Source organism: Pelodiscus sinensis, chromosome 9 (genome assembly GCF_052426305.1).
Source record: "Pelodiscus sinensis isolate ZL-2025 chromosome 9, ASM5242630v1, whole genome shotgun sequence".
Lineage (NCBI taxonomy): Eukaryota > Metazoa > Chordata > Testudines > Trionychidae > Pelodiscus > Pelodiscus sinensis.
In genome coordinates this window covers 63499224-63520469 of record NC_143060.1, presented here as the reverse complement: position 1 = coordinate 63520469, position 21246 = coordinate 63499224, and the positions used below count along the sequence as shown (strand labels likewise).

At 43.7% G+C, this 21246-nt stretch overlaps 1 protein-coding gene across 2 annotated transcripts in view; it reads right to left on the bottom strand.

The window, feature by feature from the left end:
- The window catches only part of COP1 (COP1 E3 ubiquitin ligase), a 146132-nt gene that overhangs the window by 57954 nt on the left and 66932 nt on the right, over positions 1 to 21246 (bottom strand). For both annotated transcript variants that reach the window (XM_075936898.2, XM_075936899.2), the window contains exons 13-15: positions 13170 to 13278; positions 11479 to 11560; positions 3857 to 3973 (exon numbers count right to left, since the gene is read on the bottom strand). In XM_075936898.2, the coding sequence (XP_075793013.1) occupies positions 3857 to 3973; positions 11479 to 11560; positions 13170 to 13278 (308 nt within the window). The remainder of the gene's footprint in view (positions 1 to 3856; positions 3974 to 11478; positions 11561 to 13169; positions 13279 to 21246) is intronic.

Sequence of the window (21246 nt, the reverse complement as noted above, 5' to 3'; positions counted from 1 at the left end):
CAGGAACTGGTGCTGGGGGGAGCCGGCTTAAAACCAGGTTCTTAATACATTTAAAAAGCAGGAGTGCAGCATGGGGGGACAGGGAGCAAGCCAGGACTGCTGTTTCCTGTCTCGCATCCAGGCCCCTCATTACGCCGCTGCCTTAAAAGTATTAAAAGTCTGGTAGCTCTTAATACATTCAAAAGGCAGAGCCGCAGCAGGGTTTGCTTCCAGGGTTGTTATGGCTCCGCAATTTTCCCCCTCATCAACTAATCGAGTAATCAATGGAAATTCCATCGACTACTCGATTAGCCAATTACACACAATTTAACATCCATACCTGCTGCCTCAATGGGATTATAGCTGTCCTGATCCCCATTTCTGGCTCCTTGCTGCCCTCATGTGGGCATTATACAATATTACTGTCCCTGCTAATAGAACCCTCTTTTTCCATTTTATGAGCAACAGTTGCATTCCAGGCACATCCTATTGTCCTGGCACAACCCTGACCTTACTTTAAGTAAGGATAAGAAGCTGCCTGCCAAATTTGGTAACCTAGCTCTTACCATTTAGGAGGAGTTCTTCAGACTCGCTCACTCTCTCCATTATATAGCAGATTATACAACCCCATTCAACGTTATCTCAAAAATCTTAACCGCCTGCTCAGTCTCAATATACCTTTGCTGTGACAATTATTTCCATTACGTAAAATGAGTCTGAGGGCATCAGTGACTTGCCCAAAGAGTCAAGTGCACTAGTGACAGAGGCACAAACAGAAGCCAAATATTCTGACTCTCAATGCACAGTTCTGCCTACCAGACCACCGATCCTCCATTTAGAAATGGCCATTACATCATCCATCGCCATTTTCTCCTCTTGCCACCAATTAAGAGACAGAGGCAGGAGTGGAGTCCAATATAAAGGATTGTTCTGCATCAAAAGGAATTGTATGATATGAACTACAATGGTCAGACCTGCAGCGATTTATCAGTAGGAAAACAGTAGCCAAAGCTACTAGAGCAGAGAGCCCTAATTCACAGTGACTGTACCAAAATGTTTGCTGCCTGGCCTTTGATCAGAATCAATCACCTCAGTACTTCAGCACATTCCTTTTATTTGGTGATCGATACAACAGCATATCCACAAAGCACAAGGGTGCACGTTTCCTTTATGCAAGTCCCCACACCATATCTTGTTAAGGATAAATTGGATTGCAAGCACCTAGCCCTTGCTTGAGGTACATATTAGCTCTTAAAACCATTGAATCTAAGCACAAAAATCCAAGAAATATAGAATAGTGATAGAAATGTAGCCGTGTTAGTCTGGTGTAGCTGAAACAAAATACAGGACTATGTAGCACTTTAAAGACTAACAAGATGGTTTATTAGATGATGAGCTTTCGTGGGCCAGACCCACTTCCTCAGATCAAATAGTGGAAGAAAATAGTCACAACCATATATACCAAAGGATACAATTAAAAAAAGCGAACACATATGAAAAGGACAAATCACATTTCAGAACAGAAGGGGGATGCGGGGGGGGGGGGGAGGAGAGAAGGTAAATGTCTGTGAGTTAATGATATTAGAGGTGGGGAAAGTGGTGTTCTATTGTTGGTTTTTGATACAACCGCATCTGCTATGCTCGCTGTGTAGCACATGGATAACTGGCCGTTACACGAGCTCTCAGTCCTTTAAAGTGCGCAGCATTCCCCTTTCCCCCATGTAAAGTACTGCAAACCAAAAAGTAGCAGAGGAAAGGTAAGGCAAAGCGAGGGCTGCAGTAGGATTTCCATTCATAACATTTTCAAAGAACACTACTGCAAGTGTAATGCCATAAAGTATTGGCTATTTTATTACAAATTAATTAAACCATTGAAAAAATAATTGAAATATTAATTTACCTAATAGGGAAAAAATTGCCACAAATGTATACGGGGTTGGATGACAAATATGCTACATTTTACATAACGGTAGCGCATTACTTCAGTTCTCAATCAATGAGTTTGTTTTACAGACAGTCCTAGCTCCCATGGGGGGATGGCAAAATGGGATTGTATGTTTCTGATCTGGCATTTCCTTCAAAGGGGGATATACTGCTCTCTTGAAAGCCTTTTTTATTATTCCCTTATTAGTTTTTATTGCCTAAAAGCAGCTCCAACTATTAAATTTACAACCCTATTTCCTTCCTTCTAAAATAAATGAAGTTTGTAAGCATTATAAAATTATTTGAAAATGGTATATGAAAGGGAAATATGAGAAATAAAATAACTATCCATTTGCCTACCCAGCAATACCATGAACTGTATGCAGACTGCATCTGCATTTAACACAGAAATTTCATTTCACTGTAAAGTTTAAAAATGGGTTCCATATCTTAAATTATTCCGTTCTATTAACTAGCCGATAAGTCAGTGTCATACAAGTTGGTGACTGCAAGATCCATTAGGAGTGCCTCTATGGGCAAGTCATTCCGATCATTTCAGTACCTCCAGATTCTTTTAGCAAAGCATTAAGTGGCCAGATATCCATTTTAACTTGGTTTTATAGATTCAACTCCCCTACGAGTACCAAGTAGAAAGTAAACACATCGATCTCCTCTTATTTCTTCCCCTCTCCTGCCACTTCTCCCCATTATTAATGCAATTTTGCTCCACGGCATTTTAGTCAAACCTCTCATTCTCAGAGTGCAGAGTCTTCTAAAAATTTCCAAATACAGGTTGAACCTCTCTGGTCCGGAACCCTCAGGACATGAGTGGTCTTGAACCAGGGAGTTTTCCGGGCTGAGGGGGCGGGGGGGACCGAGAGGGGGCTGTCAAGACTGCACTTCCAGCCATGCTGGACCAGAAAGTACCTTCAAAAATTCAGAGTGCACAAAACATCAGAAATTTTTGCTAGGAGTGCTTTAAAACCCACAGGAAGGAGGAAATGCAGAGATATTGTTATGGCACAGCACACTGCTTTACTCAGTTTCCATGTATGAAAATAAATTAGGCTCACACACTCCTAAAACTAAATCCACATTGACGACCTAGTGTGGTCATCAACGTCTGCTATTTTAAATCAATGTCATTTCCTCCCCATAATCCCCATCTCAGGGCTGCCCCCAGAAAGTCACAGTTAGCCAAGATCCCACTCTTGATCCAGAGGAGTAGAAGCAGGTGTGTGATAGCGACCAGGACAGAGTAAAACTCCACGCCAGATGTTGGAAACATACATTACACCAGTGCCTCACAAGGGCAATGGATATGCAACCACAACTGCGCCCTTAGCCCAGTATTATTTACAGAGCCCCACATGCAGCAATACATATCTGCAACTATTCTCCAGGCAAGACAGACCAACACAATTGCTAAGAGTAAACAAGTATGTAAGACTTGGACATATTCGTTTCTCAGTGGCTTCGTGCTTGTGTAGACAAGCCACTGCACAACAGTAAAATGAGTTAGGAATCTGCCTCACATCAGCCAACCGCCACCCAAGTATCTATGTGCCGCCTGCTGACTCACGCTAAGACTTTAAAGGTGCACATAGCGAGGAGGCAGCAAGCTACTGCAGGGTTGGGCCCTGGGCGAAGGACTTCGGATTTCAACGAATGCGCTACAAGTCAGATTTTTCATGTGATCTCGGCTTCCACGCAGGTATCAAAATTACTGAGCAGGTTTTCAAAAACTGGCCACCTCAGTGTCACAGTGGCTCAGAACACTTGCAGAAATCCAAGCCGCGCGGGGGGTGACCAGCAATTGAAAATCTGGCCCAGAAGCCTTTGAAGGAGTCTGGCCTCAAAGGAATCTCTTATTTGGATGCAAACAGGTGTAGCCTGAAACTTGAGGGATTCTGTTCCTCCCTTACCCCTCCTCTAGAAAAACACTGTTACCTACCTGCACAGCCAAAAGCCAGATGGTATCTCGAAGAGGGGCTGAATTTGACGCAACACACATTAGCCTTGGCCTCAATACTCGCAACTGAATTATCCAGGTTGGTAGACCACAGCTTCACTGAGGAGAAACAAAAGTGGTAAAAACGGGTAAGTGATGATCAAAGTGCTTTCTGAAAAATGTAAAAGCCACGGTCAGTACACAAAGAGGGTCCCACAGACACGCACCACCCACTTGGCCTACAGGGATTTTCATGAGTATCTTTGAGATGTTAAAAAAAAAAAAAAAAAAATGAGTGGGTACAAAAGAGGCAACTTTTAGCTGCCGATGATCAATTCTCAGCACATTCTCAAGGAGAATAATATTTTGCCCTCTCTCTACACTCGATAAACAGCAGCACAGCATTCAAGCCCACATCCCTGTGGTGTTTGGAACCTCCTGCAGGTGATTAGCAGCAGACTGTAATCACGGCACGCCCAAAGCTACCAGCCCACAGTCTTTCACAACCAAGAGCAAGGAGGCTGATATTCTACCTACTCTCTGCCATCCAACTGTGCTCTGAAGAACTCCCGCTCCATGCTCAGTTGTAACCACTCTGCACAGTCATTGAAATCTACCTATTAACACAACTAGTAAGAACAATTTGTTTTCCATTCTTCACAGATGGGTACTGGGGAGAAAGAGTAGCGCAGGAGTTTCACCTTCCCTACATTTTAATTCAATCCATGTGCACAGCTATTGTGTAGATAAATATAAAGAAAGATTAACTTGTACTCCACAAGGGGAATGGCGCGCGCGCACACACACACACGGGTTGTATTTTAAGCCTGCTTCCGCAAGCCTCACAAATACAAAGCAATGGAGTCTTCGAGGCCCTTCAGTGTTTTCCCTTAATAGCTGCATGTACACATTTTAAGTTGCATATTTAAACCCACAAAGGCAAGGCACATGAAACACTATCCACACGGCTAGCCCTGGACTGTAAGGGAGATGACACACTTTGTAAACTGTGGGCTAATCACTGCTTTACCAGGAGCCCTGAGAAAGGGGCAGCGTGCTGCTGCATTCTCCTACGAGCTGCCTGAGTAAGGCTATGTCTAGACAACGTAGAATTTTCGAAAGAGGATATACAAATTCCCTGGGAATTTGCATATCTTCTTCTGATCTCTTTTGAAAGTGAAAGTAGTCTGGGTGCAGTTTTTTCTGGAAAAAACCCTCTTAAAAAAACCCGCTCTTCCTTGAAAAAGGAGGTTTACATGATTTTCGAAAAAGGGTTCCCCTCCCCAAGAAAAAACACCCGCATCCAGACTACTTTCTCTTTCGAAAGTGAGATCAGAAGAAGATATGCAAATTCCTGCAGGAATTTGCATATCCTCTTTTGAAAAAACCCCGTAGTTTAGACATGCCCAAAGAGACTGATTAAGAGTGAGTCTATACCTCCCCGTTTCCCTCTTTGCTCTAGCAGGGAGTAAGGGAACTACACATTGGATAGTGGCCATGCAGAGAAGCTGTTCTCCCCAGGAAGCGTATGGGAACAGCCTGGGCTCACTCAGATTTGCATGTGATAGGTCCTCTGTAGACACAGTTTCCTCCTCTGTGTGGAGGGCTCTTTGTGCAGGAGGCAGAGAGGGCTTGAGGAGATACGGGAGAAGGATGGCCAGGAGAAGGGTGAGGAAAAAGCACAATTCTGCTTTGGCTCCAAGAAAAACAAACAAAAATATTGCTCCAGCCCCATTCTATTAGTTTTTCCACTTCCCGGTAGGGTAGAAGAGGAGGAGGAGAGAGGGTGTGTATAGGGAAGATGGACACAACCTCTGGGAAGATGCCTACAGAACCGCTAAGCTTGGAGACAGTGTATCCACAGGAAGGTAGTGGACTCTTCCCTCCTCCTCCTCTTAAAAAAAAAAAGTTTACCCCAGGAAGGAGAGGCAGCACTGCCCTAATTCTGGCCATCTTTGGAGGATTGTTTCACAGATGTGAGCGAAACGGCAATGCTTAGAGCATGCGGATGCATCCTTTAACAGCAGCACAGTGGGAATACCTGACAGATGTCTGGTGCCATTACAAAGTAGCCCATATACCCATCAAACGCTGATGCTGATCCATACTACATTTGCATACAAGAATTATGGAGAGAGAGATAAATTGCAGGCAATTTCCACACAATAACTCATTCTCTTATTTACCAAAAGTCTAGTATACACTATAAACAACCAGCTCCATTAAAAATAATGAACAGCTTTGCAAGGGTGGCCTGAATCTTCTCTGGCTCCAAGGGACACTAGATGATCTAGTGCCCCATCTGGAGTCTGGGGGCAGGAGTGAATTTTGCGAGCAAATAGAAGCTTTTGCTTCCTGCGTTAAAGAAGAGATGCCAACAGAAGGGCAGTGTATGTCGCAGCGACAGCAGAGGACATTAAGCATTATTGATTTGATGGCACAGGAAAGCAAGTCATTCTGATTTCTGTGGTTTAAAAACACGCAATGCCAGGAGACAAAGCGCCTCAGATTGAAAGCTAGAGGGTTCTATTAGTACGCATAGGAATCAAATGAACTCATAGCAGTGCCCCTTGCAAATTTACTTTGCATAAAGCCACTTGTTTGAATTCTGATCAGGCAGCCTTGCATTTAAGTTCTACAAGTTAGACGCTGCATTCGATAGGGAGAATTCTCTTTTTGGCACCACGTCAATATAACAAATAGATACTTGGGTCTTAATTTTGTACCAAATAAATCAGGGGCTCCGTTTTCAGCACGCTGGCCTTTCACCTCTGCACGATTTCATTTAAATCATCTTCAGATCCCAAGGAGGAGAATGAGCCTGGTGAGCTCATCTGGCTGTTTAATCAACGCCGATGCTCATAAAAACCAACGTGAGATTTGTTACAATTGGTAGGCAAGAGTAAGAGTCCACAGCAAGTTGCAGGACGCCATAGCTGCGGAACATACAGGTCTCTGACAATAACCTGCCCAAGGCCATCAGCTTGTGGCGATTTCTTCTCCCCTACCCACACCTGCCCCCTAACTTTGAACCGAGGCATGAGAAACTAACCTGATTTTCAGAAGCAATGTGCACCGACAGCTCCAAGGAAAATCTGTGGGAAGGCCATTCTTGAAAATTAAGCCCCAACAGACTTGTTCAAGGTGAAATACGTCTGAGACAAAGCTGGGAACGGAACACTGATTTTCCAATTTCAAATACAGCGCCCCAATCACCGGGCAAACCTTCCTTTCCATGGACCCAGTTCTACAACCCTGAACTAACCCACTGAGTTCACTGCAACTACTCAACATGTTTAAGTGTGCCCCGAACTGCCACCTATTCATCATTTCTATATCCTCTCTATCGAGATATTTTAATTTCACCAGTTTACATGACGAGAAAGCAGTTCACATACAGACCGTCAGTCCTCCTCCCGAGTGAGAATGAAAATAAGTAAACTCCCACCGAGTTTTCAAGCGTACTGGAGTGTTAGAATAGAATCACAGGACTGGAAGGGACCCGGAGAGGTCATCTAATTCAATCCCTTGCACTCACAGCAGGGCTAAGTATTACCTAGCCCAGCCCTGATGGTGTTATCTAACCCGCTCTTAAAAATCTCCATTACTGGAGATCCCACAGCCTCCCTAGGCAATTTATTCCAGCGCTTAACCAATGAGGAAACATCCCTATAACTGTTTTTATAGTCCAAAAATATCATCATGGTATCAGTTTTGGCATAACATCCCATAAGTACCGAGAAAATTTGGCCCATTTTGAATGTCTGTCGCAAGCTGGCAGGTTTGAATGTTGAGAGGTATGTATGTATGCTGCCCTTCTATCCTTTGTTTAATCAAAATGCCGCTTTTTTTGCATATTTTCAATGCTGCCTACTGAAAGAGCAGAACAGCCTCCTGCCAGTCCCTACAAGCCACTTCTGTGGCTATGACTAGGTTACCAAACTTGCTTCGGAATGATTTTTATTAAAAGCACGTTTCACCGTCAGTCACAGGCAGCTTCAATCAATGACCATTCCAATGGCTGCAAGTTACATTATTGGTAAGAAGTGTCAAAAATATTGAAGAGGGAACAGAGCTTATGGCTGACAATTACTTTTCAATTTGAGGAAGAAAACTGCTCTGATGAACTGGATTTAAATTCCCATCCACTGTTTGAAATGGGGCAATAAAAGCGAATTTACAATAGTAAGAATTCAAGATCAATACTAGTCCCCGGGGATTTCCCCCCCCCCCCCAAACTTCTGTTGGTTTTAATGGCCACTTATTCATACCATCAATCTTATGTAATGATGTTTGGCGGTAGGTGTCTGCACATGCCAGGAACACCTCAAGCGTATGCAGGGTAGAGACTGCAAGACCATGACAACATTGCGGTTCTCTGATCTTCTTCAAAACACAACCACTAGGGGAGAACAAAGATCCGGTCATCTCCACCAGGGACTGGTCCAGAGACCTCAAGAGTTTCCAGCAGATGAATTCACAACCATCTTCTAAAATGTTCTGTCAAGCCTCAGGACCTCTAACTTTCCCCGCTTACTGTGGTTCAGAGGGTCCCAATATGCAGCAATAGCACATCTGATACCCACAAGGTTCCTTTCTATACGTTTCAGAAAAAAAGTAGGTATTTTTACATTTTTATGTACAATTTCAAGGTCAACTACCTAAGGCAGCCACGACTCAGCATAGTTCATAAAAGCCATGGTTAAACTGGAATTAAAGCCTTCGACTGGATAGAAATACCCCAAGAAAAGAATGCTCTGCAGCTTCTCAGGGCTCTGCTAACATGGGCCAACGTGACTGCTGGGTTTGTTTGTATCCATCTCAGCTCTCTCTCTAGCAGCAGACAGATCTACAAATACCGCCAACTACACTGATCATTTGCTTTTAAATACAATAGGCAATTGGAGAGAGGGATTCTATGCTCCAAATCTCTCCTATGGAAGAGAATACGAAGGACTCCCAGAAACGCATTCTGGGTTATCCTTGATTGAGGAGGAGAACGGAATGGTGCGCAGAGCCCTGGTGTGCTGTCTGTAATTAGATCAGACTCTCTCTGTTCCAGCGGGGTGCCACTGCTCTGTGCTTTCCTCTGCAATGTCTGGTCCTTGGCGGAGAAGGGCGCAGCTCAGTGATTACAGGATTACTCTCCTCCATGTGTGTATGTGGCAAAGGGTTTGGCAGCGCACCAAGTCCCCAGGCAGCCAAAAAGGGGGAGATGGGTACCATCCTGCAGGGATGAGGGAGGTTTCAGTAAGGCTGCCACACCCAGCCACTGGGAAAGGAGCTGGTGGTGGAGGGAAGATCTCACCCCCATCCTTTACCACAAAACCAGGAAAGGGAAAATTTACCACATTACAGACAAGGCCAATAACTACAGATAGAAAGCTCAGCGCTCACATATTGAAGCATCGGGGGTAGGTTGTTGTGAGGAAGAAGGGAATGTTAATGCTGGGCTTCCCACCAGGTGTTAACCTCGACCAGATTGTCTCTATGAACTTTGGGTGGCAGGTTTTGACATTTGGCTAACAGGTGCCTGGCAAACCAAGTTCTCTACTACAGCTTTTTAAAAGCCTATACTTATTTAAAGTACTTTTAGATGGGTCTCCAGTTCTGGCATTCATCTGGATATCCTAGTTATATATGTAAATAGTGACAAGACTGCACGAGGAGGAGAGGAACGAAACACTAACCCAGGCCTGATCAGAAAAAAAGTCTATACACCTTTAAAAAAAAGAACCGCTATTTGAATAGACATGCAAGATGTGTATAGAGAACACAGGGCTTTATACATACATAATTCATAGGTGTAAACACTGCACTTTTTAAAAACAGTTTCTGCAGAAGAGAATTGTTAAGCTGTGATGCGAGGCCCTGTTTTGTAAAGTCAGCTCAGGCGGACAGCTCTTTACCATGCTAATAAAAGGCAAGCTCTTTTTAAAATGCACTGCATGAATGGGGAGCAAAATGATGAAAAGGTCGATCATTTATATGGAGGGACTTTTTCTTACTACATTTGATTGTAAAGGCAACAGTCTAGACGTGCACCAAAAAGAAAAAAAAAATCTATTAAAAGCCATTAAAAAAAAATCTCCATAATACGAAATCATAAAGGCTGCATTTTGTAAGCGAAATTACCAATTACCCCGAGAATGTCAAACACATTTAAGTAACATTAATATGACTTCCTTTTGAAACAATTTAAAAGCAATTTAGGGGGCAGAGGTTTGCAAGGTTTAATGTTTTATGAAAAATTAATTTGTCATTTCAAAGTAAATCATGAGCAGCTCTGTCCAAAGTGGCGTTTGCCCATGTGGGAGACTTGATCCCCAGTGGCCGCAAGAGGAACTCAAAAAGCAATGGCTGCCTGATAACTCATGCCATATTGTAGACTGGCTGCAAATAAAACCCTGCTCTTAAGAAAGAGGACGTAATTTAGCTCTATCAATTCCCCCTTTAGAGACGCTTTATTGCTTCCCATGTGCAGTGCTCAAACAGTGGGGCACAAGGGTGAGCCTTGTGAGAGCTTCAAAAACCTGAGGAAATAGGGCCCAGCAGGAGTCTTGGGAGGAGGGATGACAAGGAGCAACTCATTCCCAACATCGGCTCCTGCTCTCTCCAGGCCTTGCCGCCCACCACCCAATTTTGTTCACTGAATTTCCCAAAAACATGTCATACATCCCACAGAGATAAGGTGTTTCTAGCGGGCACGAACCTTAATGCTTTGTCGTTTACCATAAAGACGTAGATAAAAGTGAGGGGGACATTCCTAGTCTCCATCCGTTTATTTGTAGCCACTCCCTTTCTTGTACATAACATGGGTTTTACCAAAGCCCCAACAATCTTCAACTCCACCAGTCTGGCCTACCTCTGAAGTAAAACTTGCCTTGCCTACACCAGAGTTTTAGAAGACACAGTTGGACTGTACTAGCTACCATGATGTACAACTTTCCCTAAAATCCCAAGCCAGTCTAAAGCCAGTCCAAAATTTTCATCTGAATAATTTTTCCAGTGAAACGTGCCCATTTTATTTTAAAAAACAAAACCAAGATTTTTCAAGAGAACTTTTCAATTGTTCTGAAAGATTTTGATTTTCTATGATGGGAGGGATAGGAGGGAACCACAATGACAGCAGCCCACGGGGAGGCTTGTGTTATGTTCACTTTCAGCCAGTGAAATTGACAAAAGTTTTCAGAGTGCAAGGCAGAACATCAGGGCAGTGTGCCCCACACTAGCTCCAGGCGGATGAGCATCAGAGCCAAGGTGCCGGTCTCTTTCCTGTTCCAGGAGCTGCAGGTTGAGTGCCCAAGATCTGTAGCTTTATCACAATTCAACCACTGACAAGTGCAGGCAGCGAGAAAGCTAAAATACTCCATTAGGATTCCCCTGAAGCAGGCGTTAAAAACCCACATTTTCCCCCAAGGACAGGTATTCATTCCCTTTTTCAGCTAACTCTAGAGAAAGCTCTTTTCCATCGAATCCTCAATTGTTTGATAATACCCTAAGCAAATCAGCTGCACTATCCCAAGTAAACCAAGGAATCATGACTTGAAACATCCTTGCTTGACAATCACTCTGTATTCCCTACAAAGTTCAGCCTTCGGCACTAGAATTTAAAATCAAAATACCTTTTGCATCATCAGAGCCAGAAGCCAATAGCTTGGGGTCCATCAAGTTAAAGTCAACACTCCAGCACCTTTTCTCATGCTCCTGTTTTGAGAAAGAGGAAACTATTTGAAACACAGAACAGTGTTAACAGACATAGAGCAAAACACATACAGTCTGTTATGAATTAAAATGGAATTTCTTAATATGGTCATTCACTATCACAAGCAGGGATCTTAAATAAATGTCTCTCTCAAACTGATGCATGTGCAATTTAAGAAAAGCCCAGAAAGAGGGCAGCACTACAATCAGAACTTTCTTTTTTTAAAGGACTGCTTCTTTGCTCATGTCAGGGGACCCTACTTATGACAGGGTATGTTGGTTTGTTACTGCTCCCTTGGGGCCTTCGCTCTCTTTGAGTGAAACGTGGATGAATTCTCTAAATACAATTAGAATGCATCTCATAATGAAGGGCCAGGAAGGAGAGCACCCCGGCAGCATGGAAGGGACCAGAGGAGATGGAAAGCACCCCCCTAGCAGCCCGCCTGGCCAGGAACAGGGAACTGTGGCTAATGGGAGCTGAAAGGGGGTGCTGGGAAAGGGAAGCAGCACACAGACCCACAAGCCCCCCGCCCCCATGGCCACAGGGGCACGTTGGAACCTTCTGGGAGTGGCGTGGGGACAGACTTACTGCATTGCCAACCAGGAGCCACCCCCGATAAGTGCTGCTCAGCGGAGGCCACACACTACCCACAGCCCTCTCCTGGTACCCCAAACCCCAGCCCTGAGCCCCCACCCAAAGCCAGCACCCTAAGCCCCCTCCTGTACTCCTGCCCCAGCCCTTCTCTCCCAGAGCCAGCACCTGCATCCCAACACTCTGCCCCAGCCTGAAGCCCCCTTCTGCACCCAAACTCCTGCCCAAAGTTTGCATCCCTCATCCCCCCCCGCCCCAGCTCCCTTCCCAGGGCAACTCTCTAAAGATGCCCAACAGCAGACTTTGCATTACTGGAGAGCAGTAACAACATTAATATGTTCAGTTATTATTAGTTGATAAATTCTAACTTGATTCAAAGCAATTTTAAACAACTGAATGTGTCTATAATAAGCAATTCACTAAATAGAACAGGGTCACTACGTAATGTCTTAGGGACAACAAAACGCAGAGTAAAACTATTGTTAGTGAATAACGGGGGGGGAGGGAGAGGGAAGGAGGAGGGAAATAGATATAGTTTATTTCATTTCTATTTTATTTAAGGCAGCATCTGTCTGTCATCTGCGGTGTACCTGCTATCTTTGGGCCTGTGTACAAGTAGCCCTGTGTGTGACGTAGCTCTTAAAATATTTTGGGCAGAGACAAAAACAGAAAAAGGGTGGTTCTTTGAAAGGCTCCCAACCCCTGGACGAGCCACAACTCCATCATTGCTTTGAGGCTGCCACCTGCCTCACTATTGTGACAAGAAGCTAATTCGGTCACTGCTGGCGAATTGCTGCTCAACAGAGGAAAGTCAAGCACATGGTGGCTCCCTCCTGTTCAACCTGAGTAAAATTCAATTCACCGACCGTAGAGGCAGGCACGGCATCTCCTGGAGTCAGAACCACCCGCCCTGAGTGCGCTACCAGAAGTGCCTTAATCAGAAACGGTAACATGCACACAAACCTGAAGGCCGTGCCCTGGCGAGGAGGAAAATGGTAGAGCTTGATGACTGCACTTTACCTGGTAGACCTTTGACCTCTGTCCTGTGAACCCATCCCACAGGATGACGGTGCCTTCATAGTCACTGCTGGCTAGAAGGTTCTTGTGGTAGCTACTCCAGCTGATACAGCTTTAAAAAGAGAAAACCCCAAACAATCTTACTTTACATTATTACATACAAATGAAAAATACCTTTTGCAATAGCTGAGGGCAATTGGGATCTTTGCTTTGGGCTGTCCCAATGTACACTTGGCTCAGTTGTTTTTCATTAAAATACTCAGAGAAGAGAAAAAAACTCCAGAAAGCATCAGAAACTTAGCAAACCTTTCAGCATACAAGTGATTTTACTGTCTTGCGTTATGCAGTTTACATCTCAAAATATTAATAGTGCTACTTTGATATAAAGTTTTACGTTGTCCATTGCTCTGTGCCTAATGTGGTTTTGTTCTCAGAGACCCAGAATTTTAAAAATGGAAAAGCATTTTAACCTTTTAGCTCTTAACAGCCACAATTTCAACCATGATGCCAAGAGCAGGAGTCCATTAATGCAATTTACAGCTCAGAGACACAAAACTACATTTTGTAGGATGTAAAAGGTCAAGGAGACTATAACCGCCGACAAAGAAAACAAACTATCCCTTGCACCCTTAGTTGAAAGGCCTCCACCCCATCATGACACTTAAAGGAAAGTTTGAGGGAGATCTCCAAATAGGAATAAGAAAACACATAGGTTGTGTTTGTATTTTACATTGAATAGAGCAGTTTGAAGACTATGGCATCAGATAAATGCTGGGGAGTGAATTTTTTTTTTTAACAGGTACAAAAGACAAAACTAGTGCCAACTTCCTTTTGCTAGTCTAGCAATATGCTTTGAGCCTAGTTCCCAAAAATACCTCAGAAAGGGTAAGAGAATTTAGAATACACATACACCTAATTTTTTGGCCCCTCTGGTGTGAAAAAGTGCCAGCTGTCAATTGTGATGCACGTAGCAGGAACTCAACTGACACGGATCCATTTCACGTAGGTCACCAAATTGCTGAGAGATAGTAACTAGCTTAGATTACTACAGCTTTGATAGTCAGTCAGTCTAAGCTAGCACTCCCATTGTCACGGGACTGGTGTGACTGGCAGCACGGACAGGGCCTTCGAGACTGGTAACCCTGGTAGGGCTTTTCTACCTTAGGAAAACAGATGATGTTTTGAAAAGCGCATCAGCCAGTAGGTTTTAATGAACGCGTTTTCAATGCTACCTATCGCCTTATAGACACAGGCTTTCATTAAAAATGTGTTTGCTAATCTGCAATTTTCTACATTGTTCTGTGTCCATTTTTCCCTCTCATCATACCTTGTATTACCTCTTTCAATTCTTTCCCTCCCATATTCAGAACACTTCATTTCTAATCTATCCCATCAATCTCATTCTTTCCACTCACATCTGCATCCCTGTTCATGCCCTCACTTCCACCTATTCACTCATTTGTACCACCCTCTCCAGACATTGATTTTTCAAGCCTTGGCAGATAGAAAAAGCTGACGTAGGATACAAGAGCTCTGCTAGAGGCAATCCCAGGCAAGAATCTACAACCAGCTGCTAAAAAAGAACGATGCTAAACTGTATCTTCAGAAAGGTAAGGTTTCAATTAGAAAACATGTATGCCTCTGATCCTTATAACTGTAAAGGCCCTTCAAAATGTAAACAATGCAGTGGTGTCTGCCTGAATCCGCAAATGGTCTGAAGAAAGCAAACTGTGCTAATTAATTCAAAGATGTTAACTCTGAAGCATAATGACAACCATATAAGCCAAGAAACTGCCATACTGGAGCAAAATTAGGACTCTTATCTAGTCCAATATCCCACTTCTGATAATGATAAGTACCAACTGCTTCAAAAAAGCATTCAAGAAACCTTATAGTAGGAATATACGGAGTAATCTACTCACAGGAAAATTCCTTCTTAACCTTGAGATGACTAGCTTTGCCCTGAAGCATGACAATTTAAAAATGCCAGTAACAGCTATTTCACCCATAATCAAGTCATGCAAGAAAGGAGAAGGACAACCATATAATGAAGGCCCTGCATGATCTATTGTTAGCTTAATGTTGTATCTGTATAACAAGTGGATAGTACCACCATTGATTTTTTTATTCCAATCTAACTCATGGAAAAAGTCAAGTGCTGAGCTTCCTCTACTCCATCCCAGGACTCTGCTCTAGGACTTTACCTTTTGCTGCCTCCAGCTGGTAGGTGAAGAAAAATCTGTTTTCCCCTCTCTTGCAGAGTGAGGCCACGGTTCTTGTCAGTTTCAGTCCTGCTCACAACATTGCTTTTAGTAGCAATGAAAACCGACTAGAAGCTGGTCTGTTAAGTTACAGCCAAGCACACTAGCCCACTCTGTAATTCACACCCCATAACCTGCAAATCCCATTCTAAGATGATACTTCTACACTTGCTTCACTTCACACACAGGAATCCCATTCACCTGAACGGGGACTCTTAGTACGTCAAGTGAAAGACTAGTTCTGAGCAGTAAGTACATGAACTGAGTTCCAGGTAGATGCCTCACATGCTCAAACATTTCAGCTGTAAGACTGGCATCTGAAAGACAATGCAAATGTCAGCATGACTGAATGCTGCAGTGGCTAATTGCTAAAATGTACATGAAAACGTAACTAATTTAATAAGACCAAATCCTAATACTGCAGACAAATGGTTTTGGAGAAAACATGACAACAGAAGGGGAGACAGCTCTGGGGTAAGTACATCAGGAACTGACGAGGGGAATTCAATGCTGCAAACCCTCCCATCACATTTGGCCCATACGCTCTGTCTCTCATGGGAGCGTGTGGGGTTTCGTGGCGATGATTTTCTAAAGGGTTCCAACAGCAATGCAGAAAATCCACATGCACCCAGTGAGTGAAGAACGGAAGGTAAGAACTGTAGCTTAACTTTATTTTGATGCTTAGAAACAGGGAGAGTCTATTGCCCTTTCAAAACATGGCACTAAGCCAAGCATCAATTGTGAGCAGGATGGAAGAGCCATATATATGATTTATGGAGAAATAAAAACAAATCCTAGGAATGGTTTTACAAACAAAAAATAATCCATTCTTGTGGTTTTTGCTTTTACTGCAGTTGACTAAACAGATGCAGCTGCTCTTGGAGTTGTGGTACCATCTATCACAGTACAGCTGCTGCAAACATACACTGCGGCGAACATCAGAATATTAAAGATGTATTTCATAAGTGTTTTCCTGCCCACATTTGGTATGCTGCCTACTGGAGGCCAGACAGCCATGAGACTAATTTCTCTTTTTGTTGAACACTAGATCTTCACGTTTCTCTCAGCCTACTCTGCCTCCTGAATAAATCACAGCAGCAGCGCTAGCATTAGCTGCTACCTGTTCATCCCCTTCTCCCTCTGCACCAAAGGAGGGAGAGAGATTATCGCTTCTTATAGCTAGGGACACTACAAATCATAATTAGATCATAAGGTGCTGTTTATAGTTACTACACAATGCCAGGATTTGCTCCCTGTACTAAGGCTATGAATCTGTAAATGAGATTTTTATAAGGATTTATGTGTCATGATCTATTTTGCTTGGAAGCATTTAGCACTTCTGAGGGAAGCTGGGCAAATTTAACAAAAAAGGCACATGCTTATTTCCTCCCTATTCTTAATGAAAAGAGACCAGAAAGCCCACCCAGGCAAGAATGCACTTAGGAAGCAGGCAGGAGAAAGGGGTGAGAGTCAGGCAGACAAAGCTGGTACAGGGTCTCTGCTCCAAAAAAGGCTTACAATGAATTGCTCCTCGTGAAACAATCTTTCAACAAGCACCCAGCTGGCGCTCAGTAGAGCAGGGCCAGGACAGTGCCAGCCTGACACTGGGCAAGGGTTTCCCTTTTCACAGCTGCTCTAGGGCACCAGACGGGCTCTTGGCCAGACAGGTCCTCGCAAACACAGTCACACGCCTGCTTCCATAAGCAAGCGCTCAGAAAGCAGTCACAACAGAAAGGGCCAGTACTGCTTTGGACAAGGTTAATGGGTCAGTTTCGAAGAAATTCCCTCGAATGTTAAACTCAAAACGCTAACAAAAGCGTTGACTCATCACGCAGGAGTGCATTCCTGAATAAGAGGAATGGAACAGAGAGAAAAACCTCCAACCCCTCCTCAGAGATAAATTCCAATGCAAGAGACATTTCGCTGGCTTTGCAAATCACCCCTGACCATTTGTTGCTGCATTTTGCACACCAATATGCCCCCCTCTCCTATTAGTAGTTGTTCACACACCTGGAAGACTGTGTGAAGTGTGAGGTTAACTACCAAGTGTCTCTGACTACCAGTGATGCCATCACGATGGTCCACTTGGGGCTATTAGAGCAGCACTGAAATGCTGTCGGGAGGGGCTTCTCGAAATCATTGCCTCTTAGGCGGTGATTGGAGAGGAAGCAGCAGCCTTCCACCCTTCGCCCCCGGTCTATCAGCAGCCAGTGTGAGTTGCTCACCTTAGACAAATTGAAGGATTGGGCCACAAGAAATCTGATGCAGTTCAACAAGGACAAGTGCAGAATCCTGCACTTGGGATGGAAGAATCCCAAGCATTGTTACAGGCTGGGGTCTGAATGGCTAAGTAGCAGTTCTGCAGAAAAGGACCTGGGGGTTACAGTGGATGAGAAGCTGGAGATGAGTCAACAGGGTGCCCTTGTAGCCAAGAAGGCTAATGGCATATTAGGTTGCATTAAGAGGAGCACTGCTAGTAGATCCAGACATGTGATTATTCCTCTTTATTCAGCTCTGGTGAGGCCACATCTGGAGTAGTGTGTCCAGTTCTGGACCCCCAATTACAGGAAGGATGTGGACACATTGGAGAGAGTCCAGAGGAGGGCGACCAAAATGCTTAGAGCATATGACCTACAAGGAGAGGCTGAGGGAGTTGGGTCTATTTAGTCTGCAGAAGAGAAGAGTGAAGGGATTTGAGAGCAGCCTTCAACTTCCTGAAGGGAGGTTCCAAAGAGGCTGGAGAGAGGCTGTTCTCAGTAGTGACAGATGGCAGAACAAGGAGCAATGGTCTCAAGTTGCGGTGGGAGAGGTCCAGGTTGGATATTAGGAAAAACTATTTCACTAGGAGGGTGGTGAAGCACGGGAATGCGTTACCAAGGGAAGTAGGAGTCTCCATGCCCAGCGGTGTTTCAGCCTCATCTTGACAAAGCCCTGGCTGGGATGATTTAGTTGGGATTGGTCCTGCCTTTGGCAGGGGGCTGGACTTGCTGCCTTCTGAGGTCTCTTCCAGCTCTATGGTTCTATGATTCTAGGGGCAGCTCCTGCCCTTGTAAGGCAGGCTCTGGCCATGCAGCTTCAGATTCACCAATTCACCCCATCACCTTTGGCCCCTGCTAGACCTAGGCTTTGGCCCTATCGCTCCTTGCCCCCAAGGCCTTCTCCACTCCCAGCTTTGGCCATGGGGCTTCAGGCTCTGGCCTAACCACACAACAGCAGGCCCCAAAATCCAAGCCTGTACACCAGCCCCACCAGCAGCCTGCCCCGTCACCTCTGATCCCCCAGCCTCCCTACTCACCTCCCCATCCAGGGCTTCATTTGTCCCACAGCTTGTTATGAAAAGTGATATTTTTAATGTTTGTTCATATCACTTTTCACTGTCTCCCAGCTAGATAACAAATCTGTTTCTGTGAAAAATGATATTAAACATACAAATGTCACTTTTCACGGCAGCAGACTTATTAGCTAACAAATCTAAAAACGACCAAAAAAGCAACAAGAGATAAACATACAAAGCACCTTATTTAAGTCCTGCAAAGAATAGCGGCAACTGTACATTTTCCTGAACTTGCTTAAGCAACTTAGAAAAAATTGTCAGAGTGGCCAACAGCAAAGGCCACACTCCAAAAATGAGTGGCAAGAACCCCTGCGTTAGAGTAGGTCTCACTTATACATAACGTGTGTGTCAAACAATTTGGGGATGAGCACATTTGGTAACTCAGCTTTTTCACTACAAAATATAGTTGCTAGAAAGCAAACGGTAGCAAGAGGGATAGTGCCAGCCGGGGCCAACATCCTGGTTTTAATTACTTCAGAAGAATTCTTTATAAACATGAACAGATTTCCTGCTTTTTGGTGAGGTCCCAACCTCGCACCATTACAGTTGGCGTATGGTTGTGACTTTTTTTTTTCCAAATATAAGACAACTGTCAAATCCAGATGTGGTTTGGACAATCGTTCTCTCTACTTAAACTATGAAGATGCACTAAATCAGAGCTTATGGTAAAGCAGGGTCCCCTAATTTAGGCTTTTATTAACTACGGATGGTTTTGGATATACTTTACCAAACAATAGAAGCATGGTTCTCTCTACACCCAAGTTCTTCAAAGCCAAGCAATCTAGAGTAGCAATTTATTATCTATGCCACAATTAATGGGCACAACAAAAGATCAACATTCACCAAATATCATCTAGCAAAACTAAGAGCATGTAGCAGGGAGTTGATGGTTTAAGGAGCTGCCAATTTACTGTTTTCCCCTTTCTTCCTTAAAAAGAAGAGAGAAAAAAAAAGAGACCTTCTCTTCCCACCCCTGCTTAAAGAGTTCCAGAAAACTTCATTTTAAATCATAATTTGGTCACATCTTTGGGGGGTGTCTACATGCACACCACATACACAAATATAGCCGATGAGGGGAAAAAGGAAAAATCCTAAAGCTGTGAAAAAGTGTCTCATCTCATACACGAAGTTGACACAGTACACATCACTAAATGTGTTAATGTAGCTCTCTCCTCACAGGAGGCTGGCAGAGAAGTGAGAGTAAACAATTACCTTCTACTGAGAAGGCTGTCAAGGTTAGATTATCAAATTTAGAAGTAGCAAGTTCAGTTCAAAAGCAGTCTCAAAGGGACAGAAAAACCTCAAATACACTTCAAAGTTCTCTTATTTGAAGTGCAATACGAGCACCTAATTCACTGCTATCTTCCGAAACAAAAACAAAACAAACCTGCTGGAACTGAGTTTCAGTGACACTGCATTAACATTCTCACCAAAAAAAGTCTGAGGGGTAGCCAGATCAAACTAACTTCTAAAACGAGTAGTCCCGCGGCACCTTCGAGACTACCAAAAATATATAGGATGATATGCTTTGGTGGGTAAAACCCACTTCAGAGGAGCACCAAAAAAAGTTATTGTCCTTATGAAAATTCCACACCTTTAGAAAAATGTTTTGAAGTCTGGAAAGAAACAAACAGTATATGGCTCCAACCCGCCAATTTATACTGCTCGCCCAAGAAGCAGGGGGGGGGGAGGGGAGAGGGGGGGCGGAAGAGAGAGAACAATAGATTTTAGGAGGGAAAGAAAATAGTAAGCCAAGGAATATTTAAAGCAGGTGGATTAACAAATCTCAATGCTAGAGGTCCTAGACCAATCAATGCTGATTTCTCTCAAGACTGGTTTTATTGATCTCTGTAAGAAGATGACAGTAGTTAAAGACGGAAAGACACAGTATAACCACAATAGGGCCAAACATCACCTCCTGAATGCTTCACCAGCCTGTTGCTCCCCTTCACTGTACCCTGTGGTTTTTTTTTTTTTTAAACAAGCTCTTTGGATCAAAGACACTGCCTTCTTTTACATTTGTACAGCAGCCAGCCACCACTGGATTTTCAAACTAGTGAAGTCCTATTCTGTATGTTTTTGTAGTAATACAATATGCTGAATTAGAAGACTATTTGAATAGAATTGGATTGACTGATCTGTTTTGCGTGATGAAGCATGCTGATTATGTAGCGTGAGGTTGTAAGTGAAAATTTGTCTTGTTGTGCGACACTGTGGTATGTGTTAGGGCTCTATTGGAAACTGTTCCCAGGGATAAGAAATGAGATTTTATAATTAGTTTTTTAGTATTGTATCTGTTTTTGTTAATTTTAGAAAGCACACACAAAGGCTGAGTGGTCAGAGTAAGTTCAGTAAGGTGACGGATACATGAAGATTTACAGAGTAGCGATGACTTGGTTTGATTCACACCTTCCGCCCCCTGACTTTAATGGGTGATTTTGAAAGCAGTAGAATTTGTGTATTCAGATATAGTTCTAAGGTGTTA